Source organism: Marmota flaviventris, chromosome 15, assembly GCF_047511675.1.
Source record: "Marmota flaviventris isolate mMarFla1 chromosome 15, mMarFla1.hap1, whole genome shotgun sequence".
Lineage (NCBI taxonomy): Eukaryota > Metazoa > Chordata > Mammalia > Rodentia > Sciuridae > Marmota > Marmota flaviventris.
In genome coordinates this window covers 46,205,969-46,227,320 of record NC_092512.1, presented here as the reverse complement: position 1 = coordinate 46,227,320, position 21,352 = coordinate 46,205,969, and the positions used below count along the sequence as shown (strand labels likewise).

At 38.9% G+C, this 21,352-nt stretch overlaps 1 protein-coding gene across 1 annotated transcript; it reads left to right on the top strand.

Moving 5' to 3' along the window:
* Positions 1-11,025: 11,025 nt before the first annotated feature.
* Positions 11,026-16,352, top strand: LOC139702088 (uncharacterized). Its single transcript, XM_071602256.1, is given in 2 exon segments — positions 11,026-15,965; positions 15,968-16,352. Coding segments are annotated over 2 exon segments (4,587 nt in total). The 5' UTR covers positions 11,026-11,434; the 3' UTR covers positions 16,024-16,352.
* The last annotated feature ends 5,000 nt before the right edge of the window (positions 16,353-21,352 follow it).

Sequence of the window (21,352 nt, the reverse complement as noted above, 5' to 3'; positions counted from 1 at the left end):
TCATAGAAATTGACAATATGTCATAATTTAATTGACAGAACTTATTAAATTTCATTGTGAAAGAAAATAATGGTGCATGCACCTCACAATATATGGTGGTCTGAGCTATTTTAAGACATAAGGTTAAGAGCCCGGTATTTGACTATTTTTTTAACTGTCAAGACAAGTTGTGATAACTGAACTAAAAAGAAAATTCCAATTTCCTGTACTCCAGTATCACAGATTATATTTCATCTCCCCTAGACAGACCAATATAAATGTTCAAAAGAGGAAAGCCAAGATTTTCTAAACAAAAGAAAATCAACCAAATTTCTTACATCTGAATTTCCAATCACTATTTGAATAAATGATTACACTGCTATACATTTTGATACTTCAACATGACATGAAAATCATTAAACCCAGGAAGAAGCCATCTGGATAATAAAATTGCGGTGTCTACCTCAAATATGCTCATCCCTGTTGTTCAGGACCTACAAAGGCCTTCATGAAACACGTGTAGGATGAAAACTAGATACCACCTGACTGTCCTGACCCTCATCCCTAGAAAAAGGTTGTCAAGTTCAGCCTCATATGCTTGCTGCCAATGTTTTCCACACACTGTAGAGTGTGACTCTCCGTTAGCTCTAAGAGTTACTAAGCTAAGTTACTAAGCTGAATAGAGCGCTTTATGCCTTGGCATTTCTAATTGTTCCAGTGCCTTCATGAATGAATTCTGCAACTCTCTCCATTGTTTCTTCTTACCTAAAACTCCTTCATATTATTTGTTTCTTTCCCTTATCCTGGCCTCCAGTTTTCTGGAACTTCCCCATTCCCTCAGGTCACTCATGTTGTACATGACGATATCCCTACATATTATTAATCCTGTGATTAATAATTCCTTCATTAATAATTTCTTATTAGGACACCTCTCCCACAATGTTCAATGATTGTCCTCCCCAGCATGTATCTTGTGCTTGTTTTGCATTTAATTTTACATTTTCTGAACTTATCTCTCCTATACCAGACTTAACCATCATAAGAATGAATTACTTACAAAGGAGATTATCTTCAATGGCTTCTTAATATCCTTCTGATCCTTAATTAAGAATTTCAGGTTCTTTGGATATTTGAGTTGTTCACATTTTCATCATTAAATTATCCTGAATATAATTTTCTTTATTTTATAATTTTTGAAAGAAATTTTCAAGAATGAGAGATAAAAATTTATGTCCTTAAAGCTTTGAATACATATTTTCAGATTGCTTTCTAAAAATAAAATAGCAAGTGAGCTCCCCACCATTAAACGGTATAGGCTCTATTTTTCCTAATCGTCAACCTCATTCAATATTGAAACTTTAAATAAGCTTTCTAATTTAACATATTTAAAAATACAATTTTACTTTTAATTTGTGTGATTGGTTTAAAATTATATGCTTGTCATAAACACATATGTATTTACAAGTATATAATCACCTATAATTCTGTCAATAGCCTGATATTGTACATTATCCCTTTGTCTACCTAAATTTCAATATTTATGCCATAATTTGTATATACCTATATTCAAATTCAATATGCCAATGTTTTATTTATTTATTCTAATTTGTTATACATTACAGAAGAATGCATTTCAATTCATAGTACACATATAGAGCACAATTTTACATGTCTCTGGTTACACACAATGTAGAGTCACGCCATTTGTGTCTTCATACATGTACTTAGGGTAATGATGTTCTTCTCATGACACAATCTTTTCTACCCCGATGTCCCCTCCCTTCCCCTCCCACTCCTTTACCCTATCTAGAGTTTGTCTATTCCTCCCATGCTTCCCCTCCCTACCTCACTATGAATCAGCCTCCTGATATCAGAGAAAATATTTGGCATTTGGCTTTTTGAGATTGGCTAACTTTACGTAGCATTATATTCTCCAACTGCATCCTTTTACCTGCAAATGCCATGATTTTATTCTCTTTTATTGCTGAGTAATATTCCATTGTGTATATAGACCACATTTTTTTATCCATTTATCTAATGAAGGGAATCTAGGTTGGTTTCACAATTTAGCTATTGTGAATTGTGCTGCTATAAACATTGATGTGGCTGTGTCCCTGTAATATGCTATTTTTAAGTCCTTTTGGTATAAACTGAAGAGTGGGATAGCTTGGGTCAAATGGTGGTTCCATTCCCAGTTTTCCAAGGAATCTCCATACTGCTTTCCGTATTGGCTGCACCAATTTTCAGTCCCATCAGCAATGTATAAGTGTGCCTTTTTCCCCACACCCTCGCCAACACTTATTGTTGTTTGCCTTCTTAATAGCTGCCATTCTGACTGGAGTGAGATAAAATCTTAGAATAGTTTTGATTTGCATTTCTCTAATTACTACAGTTGAACATTTGTTCATATATTTGTTGACTGACTGTACATCAGTTTTGAGAAGTGTCTGTTCAGTTCCTTGGCACATGTATTGATTGGGTTATTTTGTTTTGCTTTGTTTTTATTTTTATTTTTTTATTTTTTTTGGTGTTAAAATTTTAGAGTTCTTTATATATCCTAGAGATTAGTGGTCTATCTTATGTGCTTATGGTAAAAATTTTCTCCCATTCTGTAGGCTCTCTATTCACCTCACTAATTTTCTTTTTCTTTTTTTTTCTTTTTTGGCTGAGAAGCAGCTTTTCAGTTTGAATCCATTCCATTTATTGATTCTCGATTTTATTTCTTGTGCTATGAATTCGGGGCCTAATCTGACATGATGAAGATTTGGGCTTACTTTTTCTTTTATAGGCACAGGGTTTCTGGTTTAATTCCTAGGTCCTTAATCTACTTTGAATTGAGTCTTGTGCATGAGAGATAGGAGTTTAGTTTCATTTTGCTGCATATGGATTTCCACTTTTCCCAGTTCCATTTGTTGAAGAAGCTATCTTTTCTCCAATATATGTTTTTGGTGCCTTTATCTAATATGAGATAACTCTGTTTATTTTGTACCATTGGTCTACAAGTCTATTTTGGTGTCAATACCATGCCATTTTTGTTATTATTGCTCTGTAGTATAGTTTAAGGTTTAGTACAGTGATACCACCTGCTTCATTCTTCTTGCAAAGGATTGCTTTGGCTTTTCTGGGTCTCTTATTTTTCCAGATAAATTTCATGATTGCTTTTTCTATTTCTATGAGGAATGTCATTGGGATTTAAAATCTCAATATGTCAATGTTTAAACTTTGTTCCATTTTTCCTTTGGTGTAAATCCACATAAATATAAATATTCATATGAAATACTTTTATGTAATATAGTTTATCATTTTTAGGCACTGAAAGTAAATCCATATCTATAGATAATCAAACTTTCCTATTTTACTCAATGTGAGTTGCTTATTAATTTTAAACTTGATTGCAATAGCATGAGATGACAATCATTTCCATAAAATTCTAACTAACTAATTGAAAAATTTTAGGTTGAATACAGATTCTCATGTCTCCTCAGGCACATTACCGAAACAACAACAGTGGGTATAAAACCATAAGGGAAAAAATTAGAGACAACAAAATATTAACATCTAGAAAGCAGATAAAATTAGGTAAATAAATTTTATTTGAGAAAGTTGCAACTAAGATAAACAGTTTGAGAGGGGAGAGGGAGAGAAAGAGAGGGAGGGAGAGGAGGGGAAGGTAGGGGGAGTGAGAAAAACAAATTGGTTCATAGTAATTGAGGCTAAAAACTCTGAAAATATTCAGTGTTAGCAAGCAGGAGACCCAAAGTTGCTAATGGTATAGTTCCATTCTATGTCTGTAGGCAGAAAGAGATTGATGTATATGTAAATCAATGGATGTGTAACTGATGTGATTCTGCAATCTGTATATGGGGTAAAAATGGGAGTTCATAACTCACTTGAATCAAAGTGTGAAATATGATATATCAAGAAATATGTAATGTTTTGAACAACCAACAATAAAAAATTAAAAAAAAAACCTATAGGGCAAGGATAAACTCTTTCTTATTGAAACTTTTGCTCTGTTCAAGTCTTTAATTCATTAAATGAGGCATATCCCAAGATATGTTCAACTAAATATTAAAGCACTTTGTATTCCAGTCAAGTTTAAATATAAATTTAACCACAGCGAGGTTAATGGATTTTCTATGTACAGAATGTTGAGAGTCTAGGCTACTTCCCTTATATAGTTCCCATAATTTTGTTGCATCATCCTGAACTTTGCAGACAGGAACAGGAAATGTTTTCTGTGGTCAATCTAACTAATTTAAGGGATAAAATCTAAAAGGTAGTATCTGTTCAACTAAAGTATCATGCCAGATGCTCCTTCAGACAACTTCGCTGCTGAAAAGCCCCATTTATACCACAGCTCTTTAGTGATTCACTATGAAATATGCAACTATATTAACACATCAAAAGGCATTAAATGGGTAGTATATTGATTTAGAAAGGAGACAATAAAATAGAATGTTAAAGAAACATAGATAATGCATGAAAAATATTACTTGAAAAAATAATATTCACATCTATCCAAGATTAGACGGTATTTTTCCCAGAGAAAATGAGAGAGTGAAAGAATGTGAACATTGAAAACATGATAGTAGAAAGGTCAGAGAAAACTAAACAGAAAAGAGAAAACATAACCTTCAGAAAATCTCCTAATTATATCAAAAGATAAACTGGTAGAACTGTGACAAAGAGAAGACTATTAGAGAATTAGTCAGGAATTACATCATTTAATTAAACAGTTTGAAAAATAGCAAATAAAAGTAGAGGGTAAAATGTCAAAAATATAATGTTATAGGCTAAATTGTGCTTTTACAAAATAGTACTGTATATGGGGAAAGGATTTTTTATTCTTTCTTAGTTTTACATGATAGTGGAACATATTTTCACGTATCATACATACACTTTTGTGGTTGTACATGATGAGGAGTTACACTGGTCATGTATTCATATATTAACATAGGAAAGTTATGTCCAATTCATTCTACTGTATTTCCAATTTCCTGTCCCCCTCACTGCTCCCCATTTCCCCCTGTCCAATACAGTGAACCTCCACTTCTCCCTTGCCACCTCTGGCCTATTGTGAGTCAGCATTTACATATCAGAAAGAACATTTGGTCTTTGGTTTTGTGGGATTGGCTTATTTCACTTAGCATAATAGTCTCTAGTTCCATCCATTTAACAGCAAATGCCATAATTTCATCTTTATTCTTGGCTCAGTAATATTCCATTTGTGTATATGTACCACCTTTTCTTTATCTATTCATCTATTGAAGAGAACCTAGATTGATTCCATAGCTTAGCTATTATGAATTGAGCTTCTATGAACATTGATGTGTCCATGTAACCATACTATGCTGATTTTAAGTCCTTTGGGCCTATGCCAAGGAGTGGGATAACCCAAATAGGGGTTCTATTCCTCGTTTTCTGAGTAACCTCCATACTGATTTCCAGAGTGGATGCACAAATTTGCAGTCCTACCAGCAATGTATGAGTAGACATTTTCCCCATATCCTCACCAACATTTATTATGTTTAAAGGAGTATTTAAGGTACAAAGAGATCTTATGGTGGGGTTCTCATCTAATGATGGTGTCCTTATAGGAGATTAGGACACAGACACACACAGAGGAAGGATTATATGAAGACACAGGAAGATACCTATCGGAAAGTCAAGGATAGAGGCTTTACAAGAAACCAACCCTGTTGACACCTTGATCTTGAACTTATAGCTTCTGTTACTGTGAGTACATCAATTTCTGTTGTTTAATGCACTTGGTCTCTGAAATTTTGTTACAGAAGCTCTAACAAACTAACACAAATCACACACACACAAAAAAATCTTCACACATCTGAAAGATACTAATAGCCAAACTGAAGAGTTCATGTGTCAACATGTGAATAAACAAAAATAGCAACAACAAAGGCCATCATTAGACATTTTGTGACATTTCCTAACACTAGAAATAAAAGCAAAGATCCAGAAAAGTAACAAAGAGGGCTGAGCACATTGAAAGGATGGATTCTGTAAAGCCATACTGAGAGCAAGATGACAAGCAAAAACCCCTTTAAAATCTTAGAGGTGGGGCAGTATCTAAATTTTAATTCTGTACCAATGCCAATCATTGGTCACAAATCAGGAGAAAATAAATACATTTGTTGGTGCATATAACCCCTAAAATTTCATGCACTGCTTCTCACAAAGTATAAGAGACACTTTATCAGAAAGAAAAGTAACCAAGAACAACAGGAAGCAGCAGGACTCAAGAAGTAGAGGATGAAACGTGGCAGAAAAATGAAAGGCATCACAGAGATGATAGTGACAGAGAGGCTAGAAGGAGAGGGGCATGGCAGGCCGAGAGCAAAACCCATTGAGTCAGGGACCATTAATAGAGCAGTCTAGAGGTTTGTGTGTAGAGAGAATCTTCTATAAAGGCAGAAAGTTTGGGAATGAATTAGGATTATCCCATGCAATAAATAAACAAATTAAAATAACGTCAGTTCTTCACTTCAGTTAAATTAATCGGTTGAGAAAAAGAAGGAAACTGTGGTCAGGATTCTTTTCTGCATGATATTGACATAACCATGATCTTGTCAGAACTCATCTAAGTAACAATTATACTACAGTGATTCGGCAAGAGGAGGCAGGAGTGGGAAACTGAAGAAAAATAACGTTTCTCTCAGCCTCTAAGAGAAAGCTGATAAATGAAAGAGCTAAATGATTTGACAATATCTATCATTTTGGATGGAAAATAGTAGGAGGAGCAGTGAGCACAAGATAATTTTTCAATGGACGAAGCCACATGGAACTATTCAATTTCTAAATGCATAAAAACACAACATTGGCTAATAATTTAAATAATAACCCAATTTTTCCAATACCATTTATTGACTAATTTTTTTCAATTTCTTTAATCTAAGTAACATAGTAAAATACTAGTTAGAATGTACTTTGTGGGTTATTTATACGGTTTTATCATTATTTGAATGATAAAAGGTTATTCGAATATGAAACTATTCTTGAGATCATGATATAAGTATAAATTTTATGATCATGATATAAGTATAAATTTTAATACTGGGCAAAACTAGACTTTCATCAGATTTTTTTTCTAAATTTCTCCAGAAATTTTTTTCATGATTTACCTTACATGACCATTTTGTTAAAATTAAAAAATAATAATAATAAACTTATTGATCAGACACTTATTCCCTCTGGGCTTTGTTAATACCTTATCCACATTGCTCTTTTTTGATTCTCCAAGAACAGAACATACAATTTCTCCATTCTTGCATACAAATTTCCTTGTTTCACAAATACAAGTTACAACAATCGTATCAAATGTTTGCATCCAATTATACAATAGTCAACTTTATGGTTCCTACTTCAATAATTTTTTAAAGAATTAAAATAAACTCCCTGCATTAATTATTCCTATAATTTGGAAAAATTCTCTCAGTTGTCCCAAACCAGTGTCTGTCCCTCAATATGAATGATTTATATCATTTGAATCCTAACTATATTGTTGGTACTATAGAAATAAAGTATTTTGATTCTTCTTAAAAATTAACCCTTTGGCTTTTCTTTTTCCTTCTGAATTCACCATAAGTTAAAACATTTAAATATTAATGTATTTCTATTCTTACATAATTTACTTCATAAAGTGTGCAAGATAACCCAAATCTATAAAGACAGTCATAGATGCAAAGTTTAGAACTTAAATTTGTCAACAGATACCATGTCATTCAAACAATGGCAATTTGCCAAGTGACTGAGAACATCTTTGTCTTCACTTCACTGCCAATTTGCCTACAATAACATGAAATCACCAGTTAGATGTTGTATGAAACACTGAATATTGCAGATGAGAGATGATTCAGAGCTATGGTGAAGCATGTAAGATATTGATGAAAACGAGTATTGAATATACAATTTGAGAAATCATTACTGCGTAAAACTGGGATGGAACTTTGGATGATTTAATAACAATGAAAGTAGTAATGGTTACTACAGAAAAGTATGCCCTATATTTTCCTTTAATCTTTAATCTTTTTGATACTATCAACCTGATCATGTAAATATTTTCAAATATTCTTGACACTGAATTGACAATATCACCAAATGTCTTCATTTCACATTATACTAGAATGCTACCTGATAACACCTGGAACCTGAGGTGAATTTATGGCAAACTTAATGTGGACCCCAAAATGTTTGGACATAAAATAGAGGAAAAAATCATTTTGTATAACTATTTAGATATGGATGTGGAAAATACATCCATACATCCTGAAATGTATGGATTGATGAAATGCTTCTTTCCATTCAGAGGCAAAGAAATGATTCTCAAGATTATCTTTGAGATTTTATCCATATCAAAGTATTAATTTTACCTCATAAATAAACAGAGACTTTACTTCCCTTGCAAAGATTTCTGTTACATTTTAGGAAAAGGAGACAACAAAAGAATAGAGCAATATTACTTTTATAGATTTTAAAGCCTATTACCTGATTTTCTTTGGGTCCATTATCAGATCTCTACTACCTAAAAACCATTTTACTTGAGGGATTAAAACATAAGCCTAAGGTATTTTTGTAGTTGGTTTATAAGGTCCTTTGCACTAAGAACTAAAATTTCTTGCCTGTATCTACTCCATTTTTAGTGAGGACAGCTCAGTTTAGTCAGTAGCTCAATAATTCCCACTGAAGTAAAGGAGCTAAGTTTATTTTTTATTTCTATTTTTGCCCCCCCCCCAATAGTCTTTTCTTTACCCTTTAAATTCTGCATCATCTCTCAAGGGCAAACTTCAGGCCTATCTTGGACATTGTAGCTGAGACAAAAATTATTCGCAAAAATCTCCTTTCATATAGGATTATTTTCTATAATAAGCACTAGAGTTTAAAGACATCCATAGCAGATGAATAGTGTTTAAGTTTCATCATCTTATGTCCTTTGCATGTGGTGGAAATGGGGAGTTGTTAAAGGGTACAAACCATCAGTTACATCACATGAATAAGTTCTAGGAATCTAATGTATCAACATAATGACTATAGTTACTCATACTGGATTGTTCATTTGAAATATCATAAAATAACAGATATTAAGTGTCTTCACCACATCCATACCAAAAATAACAAATAAGCACATGTAACTTTGGGGGATGATAGATGCATTGATTTAATTGTAATAATTGGCACAAAATGCTTAAGTGTATAAAACCATAATATTGTATACCTTGACTATATACAATTTTTATTTTTCAATTAAGTATTTTCATAAACTAAAAAATAAAAGGCTCAGCTCAAAAATCTTGTCCTGATAAAGGGAATATTATCATGTATGAATAACATGGTATTTAAACTATCAAATTGAGCCTAAAAATGGAATAAATATTATAGAGATACACTGAAATATGACTTTTGCAATGCAGGATTGACATGCTGTGCTGGGAATTAGCAATGTTAAAGAACATAAACATTTTTTAACAAAGCCTTATGCATGCTTCCCATTTATCAATTATTTACACACTTTCTACTTCCAAAATGATGTTGAAACAGTTTATAGTAAAGATTCATATTCAATAAAATATTAAAATAATGAGAAAAGCATACTAGTGCAATAAGAAATGTCTGGAGCTGGGGAGATTTATGAGTAAAAACTTCAGAAAGAGAAATTATTGCACTAGCAACTCCACGCCAAGTGTATGGAAGTGCACAGTTAACTCAGCCTTCTGTCAGTGCAAGAAGGAAAACAGATGCTTCTTCTGCTTTTCACTGTCCATTTGCAGGAAATATGCTTACTCCTTAAACAAACTCACATTTTGCTAGTACCCACGTTTAAGAGGAATTTATTTCATAATATGAACGCAAGGAATACTGAACATAAATGACAGACTTTGAATATTGGTCCAATAAAACATAGGCCTGATTTTTACATGGTTATTGTATGCAATTCCAAACCCAAAATAAATTAGCAATACCTATGTAAACTAAAAAAAAAAAAAAAAAACATGTTTCAAGAGTTCTTTATGTAACTATAAATGTTTTTAGTTTTAGTACATATATATTAAATTTCTAGTTTTAGATGAACACAATACTTTTGTTTGTTTATTTATTTATGTTTATATGGTACTGAAAGGATTGAACTCAACGTCTCATATTTTTTAATCAGCAAAGCTACCTTTAAAAGTCTGAACGACGTTAAAATGTGATATAAAAGTATATTAGTAAAACTTAAAATCTGTAACAGCTGATATTTTCATAACCCTCTTCAGTATTCAGAATATGAAACAGATCATACAATCAAATAGTACATGTATAGTTGTATAGAAGTATACACATGTGTGCATGTGTGTGTTTATCTGTTACATATGTAAGTTCCCCAATCTGTTTAGTATTCCAAACACTATACTTATGAAAAGACCTTAAAGCCCCAGGCCCAACATTAGGAAATCCAGCCCCTATACCTTGAAGCTGCAGAATGCTTTCTTACCCAAACCCCATGTCAAAGCCCCACCAGCTGCCCATAGCATTTCAAATGTTGCACAAAGTTACCACAAGATGTTCTATGTAGATAACCCTAACAGGCCCCCTACCACAAAATGTTCCTTTCAGACAGCCCTACCAGCTAAACTTGAGAACTAAGTTTAAAAACAGGAACCAAGAAGGGCAAGGTGTAACTTTAGGGTTTTTCCAAGAACAAAAAGTCGAAAAACAAGTTTACCCCCTAGGTGACCCCCCCCTGCTGGATTCAGAGAAACCAATAGAAGGGCTGTTGCTGTGCTAAGCTAAGAATTAACCCACTTGTACCCTATAAAAGATCTGTATCCCAAAGCCCGGTGTGCCAGTTCACCGAAGCTCCGGCTGAGGTTTCGCTGAGCACCCGCAGGCGCCTGTGTGACAATAAACGCCTCCTGCTTTTTGCAGCCAGTGTCTCGTGTGGTTCGTTCCGGGTTTGGGATCTGTGGATCTTTCATTTTGGAGGTTCCACCGAGATTCCCGATCCCGGTTCCGATCCCGATCCCTATCCGGAGAACACTCGACATCACTGGGAGGTAAGCTGGCCAGCTCGAGCTGTCTATGTCTAACCTGTTGTCCTATTGGCTATCTGTTCTCTGTTTCGCGCAGCGTCTGAAAGACTAGGCATAGTCATCGGTATTCCGATTCTGAAATAATTCTGTGATCACTCAGCTTTCTGAGGCAGGCGGGGAAGGAGTTGACGAACTCAGACTTCACCCCTGCCACCCTGGGAGACGTCCCAGGGATCAGAGGGGTCCATTTCTTTGGGGCCCCCGGTGTTTCCGAGGGATACACTGTTTTTGTAGGCGACGGAGAGGTGCAAACTTCTCCCAAGCCATCTGACTTTTTCGGTTTCCACCGAAGCCGCGCAGCGTTCTCCCTACTTGGTTTCATTTTTGTGTCATTGTGTCTGTCTTTGTATTTCCTCTCTGAAAGTAATATGGGACAATCACTAACAACCCCTTTGAGCCTTACTCTAGATCATTGGCAAGACGTTCAAGTTCGAGCAGACAACTTGTCTGTGACAATCAAGAAAAAGAAATGGCAAACTCTCTGTACTTCAGAATGGCCAACCTTTAACACCGGCTGGCCAACAGAAGGGACTTTTAACATTGGTCTTATTTTACAGGTGAAAACCCGAATCTTTACCCAAGGTCCTTATGGACACCCCGACCAGATACCCTACATTGTTACCTGGGAAGATTTAGCCTCCAACCCACCCCCTTGGGTTGCTCCTTTCTCTCCACCCAAGTCCCCTCTCCGTTCTCCTCTTGAACCCTCTGCTCCCCTCATTCCGGTTCCCCCTCCCCAAACCTCTCACCTTTACCCTATCCTTAACAAATCTGAGATTTTGCTTAAACCAGGAACAACACCAAAGAAAGTCCTGCCACCGGAGGACTCACCTCTCATTGACTTGCTGACTGATGAGCCTCCTCCCTATCAGCCCCAACCCTTACAAGCCCCTGGACCTGATCAGCCATCCTCCGAGGACGAAAACCAGGAAAGCCCAACCGCCAGTGCTCCCCCGGATCCATCTCCCATGGTGGGACGACTCCGGGGGCGCCGGGATCACACCGCCTCAGGAGACACCTCTAAAGTTCTCCCCCTGCGACAGACGGGGGGCCCCAATGGCCAATATCAGTACTGGCCTTTTTCTGCCTCTGACCTTTACAACTGGAAAACCCATAACCCTTCCTTTTCTAAGGACCCTATGGCTTTAACCTCTCTGATTGAGTCTATTCTAGTAACTCATCAGCCAACATGGGATGATTGCCAACAGCTCCTGCAAATTCTCCTCACTTCAGAGGAGAAACAAAAAGTTCTTTTGGAAGCTCGCAAAAATGTGCCAGGGGACGACGGGCGCCCCACCCAACTCCCAAATCTGATTAACGAGGCTTTTCCTTTAACCCGGCCCAACTGGGACTATGCGACTGAAGCAGGTAGGGATCACCTACGTCTCTATCGCCAGTTACTCATAGCGGGTCTCCATGCAGCAGGGCGACGGCCCACCAATTTGGCTCAGGTAAGACAGACTACCCAGGGGGCAGAAGAAACTCCAACAGCTTTCCTAGAGAGATTAAAGGAAGCTTATCGGAGGTTTACCCCCTTTGATCCTGATAGTGAAGACCAAAGAGGGAACGTATCTATGGCTTTCATTTGGCAGTCCGCCCCAGATATCAGGACTAAACTGCAGAGATTAGATAACTTACAGGATTTTTCCCTAGCAGACTTACTGAGGGAAGCTGAAAAGATATATAACAAAAGAGAAACTCCAGAGGAGCGAGAGGACAGGATCAGAAAGATGCAGGAAGAACGAGAACTTAAACTCAGAGAGGAATCAGATAAGAGAGAAAGAGAAAGAGAAAAACGACGCAACAGGGAACTAACTAAAATATTGGCCACTGTAGTTCAGGCAGGACATCAGGGAGACAAAGTAAACAGGGATAAGGAGCGAAGCAGACCCCGTGTAGACCGAGACCAATGTGCCTACTGCAAGGAAAAAGGACACTGGGTAAAAGACTGCCCAAAGAGACCCCCCAACCCCAGGAAAAACACCAACCGGGCTCCCCAACTATTGGCATTAGATGAAGATTAGGGGAGTCAGGGCCAGGAGCTCCCCCCTGAGCCCCGGGTAACTCTACAAGTAGGGGAGCAACCTGTGACCTTCCTAGTGGATACCGGAGCCCAACACTCGGTGCTAACACAGACACCAGGGCCCATGAGTCACAAGACGACGTGGGTCCAAGGCGCCACTGGGAGCAAACCTTACCGATGGACCACCAAAAGAGAAGTACATCTTGCCACAGGTAAGGTTTCCCATTCGTTTCTACACGTACCTGACTGTCCGTATCCACTTTTGGGAAGAGACTTATTGACCAAATTAAGAGCCCAAATTTATTTTAAAGATGAAGGGGCTTCCATCACGGGGCCAAATCAGACTCCCTTACATGTATTGACTTTCAAATTGGAAGACGAATATAAACTTTTTGACAAACCCTCGGTATCTATGAGAGACATGGACTATTGGCTTAGTTCCTATCCAGAGTCCTGGGCTGAAACCGGAGGAATGGGAATGGCAAAGCAACGGCCTCCAATAGTCATTCATCTAAAGGCCGCTGCTACTCCCATCAATATCAAACAATATCCTATGTCAAGGGAGGCCTATCAGGGCATTAAGCCGCACATCAAACGCCTCCTAGACCAAGGTATCCTAACACCTTGCCAATCGCCCTGGAACACCCCATTACTGCCAATCAAGAAGCCAGGAACTAATGACTACAGACCAGTCCAAGACTTAAGAGAAGTAAACAAGAGAGTAGAAGATATTCACCCCACAGTGCCAAATCCTTACAATCTCCTTAGCACTTTACCTCCTACTCATACTTGGTATACTGTTTTGGACCTGAAAGATGCTTTTTTCTGCTTAAGACTGTCTCCCCAAAGTCAGGCTCTCTTCGCATTTGAATGGAAGGATCCCGAAGGAGGAGTCTCTGGACAACTGACCTGGACGAGACTGCCACAAGGATTCAAAAACAGCCCAACCCTCTTCGATGAGGCTTTACATCAGGATTTGGCAGACTTTCGTGTAAGACACCCTTCCCTAATCATGCTCCAATATGTAGATGACATCTTGCTGGCTGCGACCTCCGAGGAAGATTGCCAGGCAGGTACAGAAAAATTATTGCAAACTCTGGGACTATTAGGGTACAGGGCGTCAGCAAAGAAGGCCCAAATCTGTCAGACAAAAGTTACCTATCTGGGCTATGAGCTCCATGATGGTCAACGATGGTTGACAACTGCCAGAAAAGAGACTATCTCAAGTATACCAACCCCCCAGAGTCCCAAGCAACTGCGAGAATTCCTGGGGACCGCAGGCTTCTGTAGACTCTGGATTCCTGGGTTTGTGGAGATAGCAGCCCCCTTGTATCTACTGACTAAACAAGGTGACTCCTTTACCTGGACCAAGGAGCATCAATTGGCATTTGATCACATTAAATTGGCTCTTCTGTCAGCCCCCGCCTTGGGCCTGCCGGACGTTACTAAGCCTTTTGATCTATTTGTAGATGAAAAACAAGGTTATGCAAAGGGGGTCTTAACCCAAAAGCTGGGACCCTGGAGGCGACCTATAGCCTACCTGTCAAAAAAATTAGATCCAGTGGCAGCAGGATGGCCACCATGCCTCCGAATGATTGCAGCCGTGGCCCTTCTGATTAAGGATGCCACTAAATTGACTCTGGGACAGCCATTAACCCTATTAACCCCTCATGCCATTGAGACTGTAATTCGCCAGCCACCTGATCGCTGGATATCAAATGCCCGACTCACCCATTACCAGTCTTTATTATTGGACACCGACCGAATTCAGTTCGGTCCCATGGTGACGCTGAATCCAGCGACCCTCCTGCCACTCCCAGGAGGAGCAGATCCTCACAACTGCCAGCAGATTCTTGCAGAGACGCAAGGAACCCGGCCAGACCTCACCGACCAACCGATGAAGGATGCAGAACTAGTCTGGTACACAGATGGAAGCAGTTATCTGCTCAATGGAGAACACCAAGCAGGAGCAGCCATCACCACCGAATCTGAGGTAATTTGGGCGAGTGCACTTCCGGGCGGAACATCAGCTCAAAGGGCAGAACTGATAGCTCTGACTCAAGCTCTAAAATTGGCTGAGGGAAAGAAACTAAACGTGTACACTGACAGTAGATATGCTTTTGCTACTGCTCATATACACGGAGAGATTTATAGACGCCGGGGGCTACTAACCTCAGAAGGAAAAGAGATCAAAAATAAGGCTGAAATATTAGCTTTGCTTAAAGCTTTATTTTTGCCTAAAAAGTTAAGCATCATGCATTGTCCCGGTCATCAGAAAGGAAATACTCCAGAGGCCAAAGGGAACAGATTAGCAGATGAAACAGCCAAAAAGGCAGCCCTAGGGCCACAACTTTTGATAGTAACTCTATTGCCCCAACAAGCAGACCCACAACATGATGACCATGAGGAACACTGGGTCTATGAAGACAAGGACTTAAGTGTCATACAGAGATTGGGGGCCACTTATAACCCCGAGGAAAACGTCTGGAAATACCAAGGAAAGATTATCATGCCCCTCAAAAATTCAAAACAATTGGTAAAGTCCCTACACAGGCTGACACATCTTGGAGCTAAAAAGATGAAGGAACTCTTAGAGCGTGGGGAAGGTACTTTATATCTTCCAAACAGGGATCAACTTCTGCGCCAGGAAACAGAAAACTGTCAAGCATGTGCCCAGGTAAATGCTGGTAAGGTCAAAATTGGAACGGGGATCCGGGTAAAAGGCCATAAGCCCGGAACCCATTGGGAAGTAGACTTCACTGAAATCAAACCTGGTATGTATGGCTACAAATATCTTTTGGTTTTCGTTGACACTTTCTCTGGATGGCCAGAAGCATTCCCGACCCGGCATGAGACTGCTAAAGTGGTTGCTAAGAAATTACTGGAAGAAATCTTTCCCAGGTATGGGGTACCTGGGACCATTGGGTCAGATAACGGGCCTGCCTTCGTCTCCCAGGTAAGTCAGATGGTGGCCAATATATTGGGGATTAATTGGAAATTACATTGTGCTTACCGACCCCAAAGTTCAGGACAGGTAGAAAGGATGAATAGAACCATCAAGGAGACTTTAACTAAATTAACGCTTGAAACTGGCACTAGAGACTGGGTACAACTCCTACCTTTAGCTTTGTACCGGGCCCGAAACACCCCAGGCCCACAGGGACTAACCCCATTTGAGATTCTGTACGGTGCACCGCCACCTGCTGTTAACTTTTATGAAACTGAAACTTATGCCTCCCTCACCCCATCTATGCAGACTCATTTGCGTGCCTTGCAGTTGGTCCAGAATGAGGTTTGGAGGCCTCTAGCCGCCGCATACAAGGAGGAACTCAAAACCCCCTCGCTGCCACATCCCTTCAAAGTCGGAGACACCGTCTGGGTACGCAGGCACCAGAGTAAGAACCTCGAACCGCGGTGGAAGGGACCTTACACCATCCTGCTGACCACTCCCACTGCAATCAAAGTAGACGGCATCACCGCTTGGATCCACGCTTCCCATGTGAAAGCCGCACATCCACAGGAATCCACAAACGCCTCTCCGGACCCAAGATGGAAGTTGCAACGCACTCAAAATCCGCTAAAGATAAGACTTACTCGCTGTTGATTCTTTCTGCCTTGCTCTTTATCAACCCCACATTGAGTGTTAGCCCCCACATCCCAAGAACTCAAACCTGGCAGGTACTCAATGTAGCTGGAGAAACTGTTTGGTCCATTTCAGCTGTCCATTCTCCTGGAACATGGTGGCCCCCTCTTTACCTCGACCCCTGTGAAACTAGACTAGGAATATCATTTGGTCTCACCGGGACAAGAATTCTTAATCATAAAATTTGGGATGTCTGCCCCTGTCCCAAAGATAGCTTTTATGTTTGTCCCCAAGATGGTAGAAGTGCAGCTCAGGCACGCACATGTGGAGGGAAAGACTCATTCTTTTGTTCCTCCTGGTCTTGCGAGACCACAGGAGATACTTACTGGAAACCCACCTCCAAATGGGACCTGATACAAATGGCCAAAAACTATACAGGCAAGGAAAAGCCTACAAGCACAGGAAAAACTGGGGTTTGCTACCTAAAAATTACCTTTTCTGAAAAAGGTAAAACATCCATAGATCCCTGGCTCACCGGTAGGACATGGGGTCTTCGATGGTACCAGGCTGGATATGATCCTGGGATAATATTCAAAATCAAATTAACTCAAGCCCCACTTCCAACCAACCAAATTGGGCCTAACCAGGTATTAGGAGACCAAAAAATGAAAGTCCTTTCCCCACCTAAACCACCCCAAAGAAATAAAAAGCAGGAAAAACAAAAAGCTTCAGCTAAAAAGGCAGGAAATGTCAAGGGAAAACAAAAAAAGAAACCCCCTAAGAACAGTGACTCAGATATGACCCAAAACCACCCACCCTCAAATTCTTCCGGGACTGGGAACCGATTATTTGATCTAGTCCAAGGGGCATTCTATGCCCTCAACAATACTGACCCAAGCCGTACCCAAGACTGTTGGCTATGTCTCACTTCTGGCCCACCCTATTACAAGGGAATAGCCTTTCCGGCTAACTGGACTAGCAGCCCCAACCCAGACCCTAAGTGCACATCCCTGCCCAGCACCAAGCTCACTATTACTGAAGTATTCGGACAAGGGACCTGTATGGGGAACGTACCCCCTTCCCATAAGACCCTCTGTAATACCACCCTTACTCATAGGGACTCATCCCCTAAGTATCTTTGGGGCCCCCCAGGAACCTATTGGGCCTGTAATACTGGGCTGACTCCCTGCGTCTCCACGGCTGTTCTCAATCTGTCTACTGATTTCTGTGTGCTAATACAGTTGTGGCCCAGGATCTCTTACCTAACATCGGACACTGTTATAGCACACCTGGAAGGACAAAAGCGGTACCCCAGAGAGCCCATAAGCCTAACTATTGCTCTACTGTTGGGTGCTGGAGGAATAGCTGCCGGTATAGGGACTGGGACTGCAGCCTTAGTACAGGGAAACCAATTCGTACACCTACAAGCAGCTATGAATGAGGACCTGACCGCAATGGCAAAATCTATTTCTGCTTTAGAAAAATCTCTTACTTCCCTCTCAGAGGTTGTATTACAAAATAGAAGGGGATTAGATTTACTGTTCCTAAAAGAAGGTGGCCTCTGCGTAGCTTTGAAGGAACAATGCTGCTTCTACGCAGACCATACAGGTGTTGTCCGGGAGACTATGGAAAAAGTCACTGAAAGGTTGGCAAAAAGACAAAAAGAATTTGAGGCACAACAAGGATGGTTTGAACATTGGTTTAACAAATCCCCATGGTTAACTACTTTGCTATCCACCATAGCAGGACCTCTAATTATTTTGCTGGTAATCCTGACGTTTGGACCCTGCATACTCAATAAAATAATGCAATTCTTAAAGGAAAGATTATCTGTAATCCAAACTATGGTCCTCACGCAGCAATATCAAGCACTCCCATCAGCTGAGCAAAGGCAGGACTCTGAGCAGGTAGATCAATGGATATAAGATTATATCCCGGATAAAGAAAAAGGGGGGAATGAAAAGACCTTAAAGCCCCAGGCCCAACATTAGGAAATCCAGCCCCTATACCTTGAAGCTGCAGAATGCTTTCTTACCCAAACCCCATGTCAAAGCCCCACCAGCTGCCCATAGCATTTCAAATGTTGCACAAAGTTACCACAAGATGTTCTATGTAGATAACCCTAACAGGCCCCCTACCACAAAATGTTCCTTTCAGACAGCCCTACCAGCTAAACTTGAGAACTAAGTTTAAAAACAGGAACCAAGAAGGGCAAGGTGTAACTTTAGGGTTTTTCCAAGAACAAAAAGTCGAAAAACAAGTTTACCCCCTAGGTGACCCCCCCCTGCTGGATTCAGAGAAACCAATAGAAGGGCTGTTGCTGTGCTAAGCTAAGAATTAACCCACTTGTACCCTATAAAAGATCTGTATCCCAAAGCCCGGTGTGCCAGTTCACCGAAGCTCCGGCTGAGGTTTCGCTGAGCACCCGCAGGCGCCTGTGTGACAATAAACGCCTCCTGCTTTTTGCAGCCAGTGTCTCGTGTGGTTCGTTCCGGGTTTGGGATCTGTGGATCTTTCACTTACAAAGCACTAAACTGAAACCCTGAAAATCAGTGGTCATAAAGAAGTAAAAATCTACTCAGTGGAGATCTACTGTTTAAATAAAAAACATCTTTCAATCTAGATGGGAATTACAATGCAATACAAAAGATCATGAATACACATAAATTCATTTTGATTAGCACCATCACACCAAATATCAAATGACACAGACTAAAAGGTCCATATAGGATCTTTTAAGTGTTGCCAGATGTTTTTGATCAGAGTTTATCTTTTTCTGTATACTTTAATGCAAAAGCATATGTCAATATGCAGCTGGAGTATTCTAACTTTAATGCTCAACAAGCCTAAGAAATGTTTCCAGCTGACAGGGCATTTACTAGAGCTCAAATTACTAATCACTATAGAATAAAGTAAGGTATAAAGCAATGCTCAAAAGAAATTTTACCAGGTAGTTTTATTTCTACAATTGAGATTGTTGTTGCTACTGTTTACATTCTTTCTTAATTTGTTCTTAATAATTTATTCTCTTGCTTGGTATTCAAGCTTCATGACCCTGAATAATTAAATTTTATCACAAATATAAGGGATATGAGTGAAAAGGAAATTTTCTGATTTTAAATAGTAGGAAACTCAATTTATTTTGGGGACAGAAAATTTCAGTAAAAGACAAGAATAGTGGAAGGTTGATGCACTTAGAGAGCCCTTGGCAATTTTTTAAAATTTCTGAATTATTTTTCTATTACAAAATTCTTCAAATGGAATTCTCATCAAACTACTGGGCTCTAAATTCTGTGGAGTACCATAGACTACATACATCCTCAAAGTATCTGGGCTTTCTTTAAAACATCACAACAAACTCCTCTGGCACCAATCATTTTCTATTATGTATAGCAGATAACATCTTCATTCTTTTTTTCCCCACTTTAAATTCAAATGCTCTGGTATTTATTACTCTTGCTTGAAATTAGTTTCACTACTCACGACCATCCAAACAGAGCTCCATCTGCAGAAATCTCAAAAGAAGTTTTAGATGGGCTCAGTAGTGTCACATGCCCACCACTTAGACAACTGTCTTGAACAGAAGATGAAAGCCCATCTTGAGAGGTTTAAGGCATGGTATGGTGCTGGCCTTGGCTTAGTTCAGGTGAATAGGCTGATACCCTTTTGCTGGCATAGTCCCAAGGTGGTACATATCATCAAATGACAAGAGATGGAAAGTATGTATGTCTCCCATATCTATGTCTGTATGTCAGTCTGTGTCCTCCTCATAATCCTTTGCATTTAAGAATGAGATAAAATGGAGGAAATAAAAATAAGTAGAAAGGAAACATGAAGGAAGGACAAGAAAATAAAATTTTTAATTCAGAACTTCTGCTTAATTTTTAGACCCGTCATTCCCTAGCCAATCTCTCTCTGATCTTCATTCTTAGATTCTTGAGAAATTTGTAAATCTCAAAGGTAACCATAAATCCATTCATTTATGATAATTACGTTGAGTATTGTTAATTAGCTCCCCAATAAATAGGTATTTTTTAAACCCTACAATTTAGGGGTGTATGACTCAGGAAATCCACAAAAGTGTCTTTTACTCTAGAGATGACCCACATTCTCCCTTGAATGTATATTTGCTTTCCTAAATAAATCTGTTTATGCATCTGACTAGTGCATGCTGAAATTCTTTTTTGTCATGTAAATCAAGGATCACACTGGTACTGAGTTATTTTCCCTTCTCTCTGGAACCTTCTTGGACCCTTCTCTGGAGACATTACTTCTCCAGAGACACCCCTTCTCCTGTGACAAGAGTAATTAAAGTACTACACAGAATGAACTACTTTCACTTGTTTCTCCATAATAATGAAAAGTGAAATTCAAGTCTTTCAGACAACATTATTATGTATGGTAAGTTCAAATTCAAGAGGAAAAATAAATTTCCCCTGATTCTTTTCTCTAGTATTATAATCCACATAATGTTCTATTTGTCCAAACTTATTCTTTTCAAAAAAAAAAAAAGATTTTTTTTTTATACTGAAGAACAGAAAAAAAAAACCCAACTTTTCTTAAATTAGTACACTGTCTAGGATGTTCATTCACATATTAGCTTAATTAATTCAGAAAATTATTCTTACAGGTTAGTTAAATTATCCTCATTTTATAGATAATAAAACAGAAATTCAGATA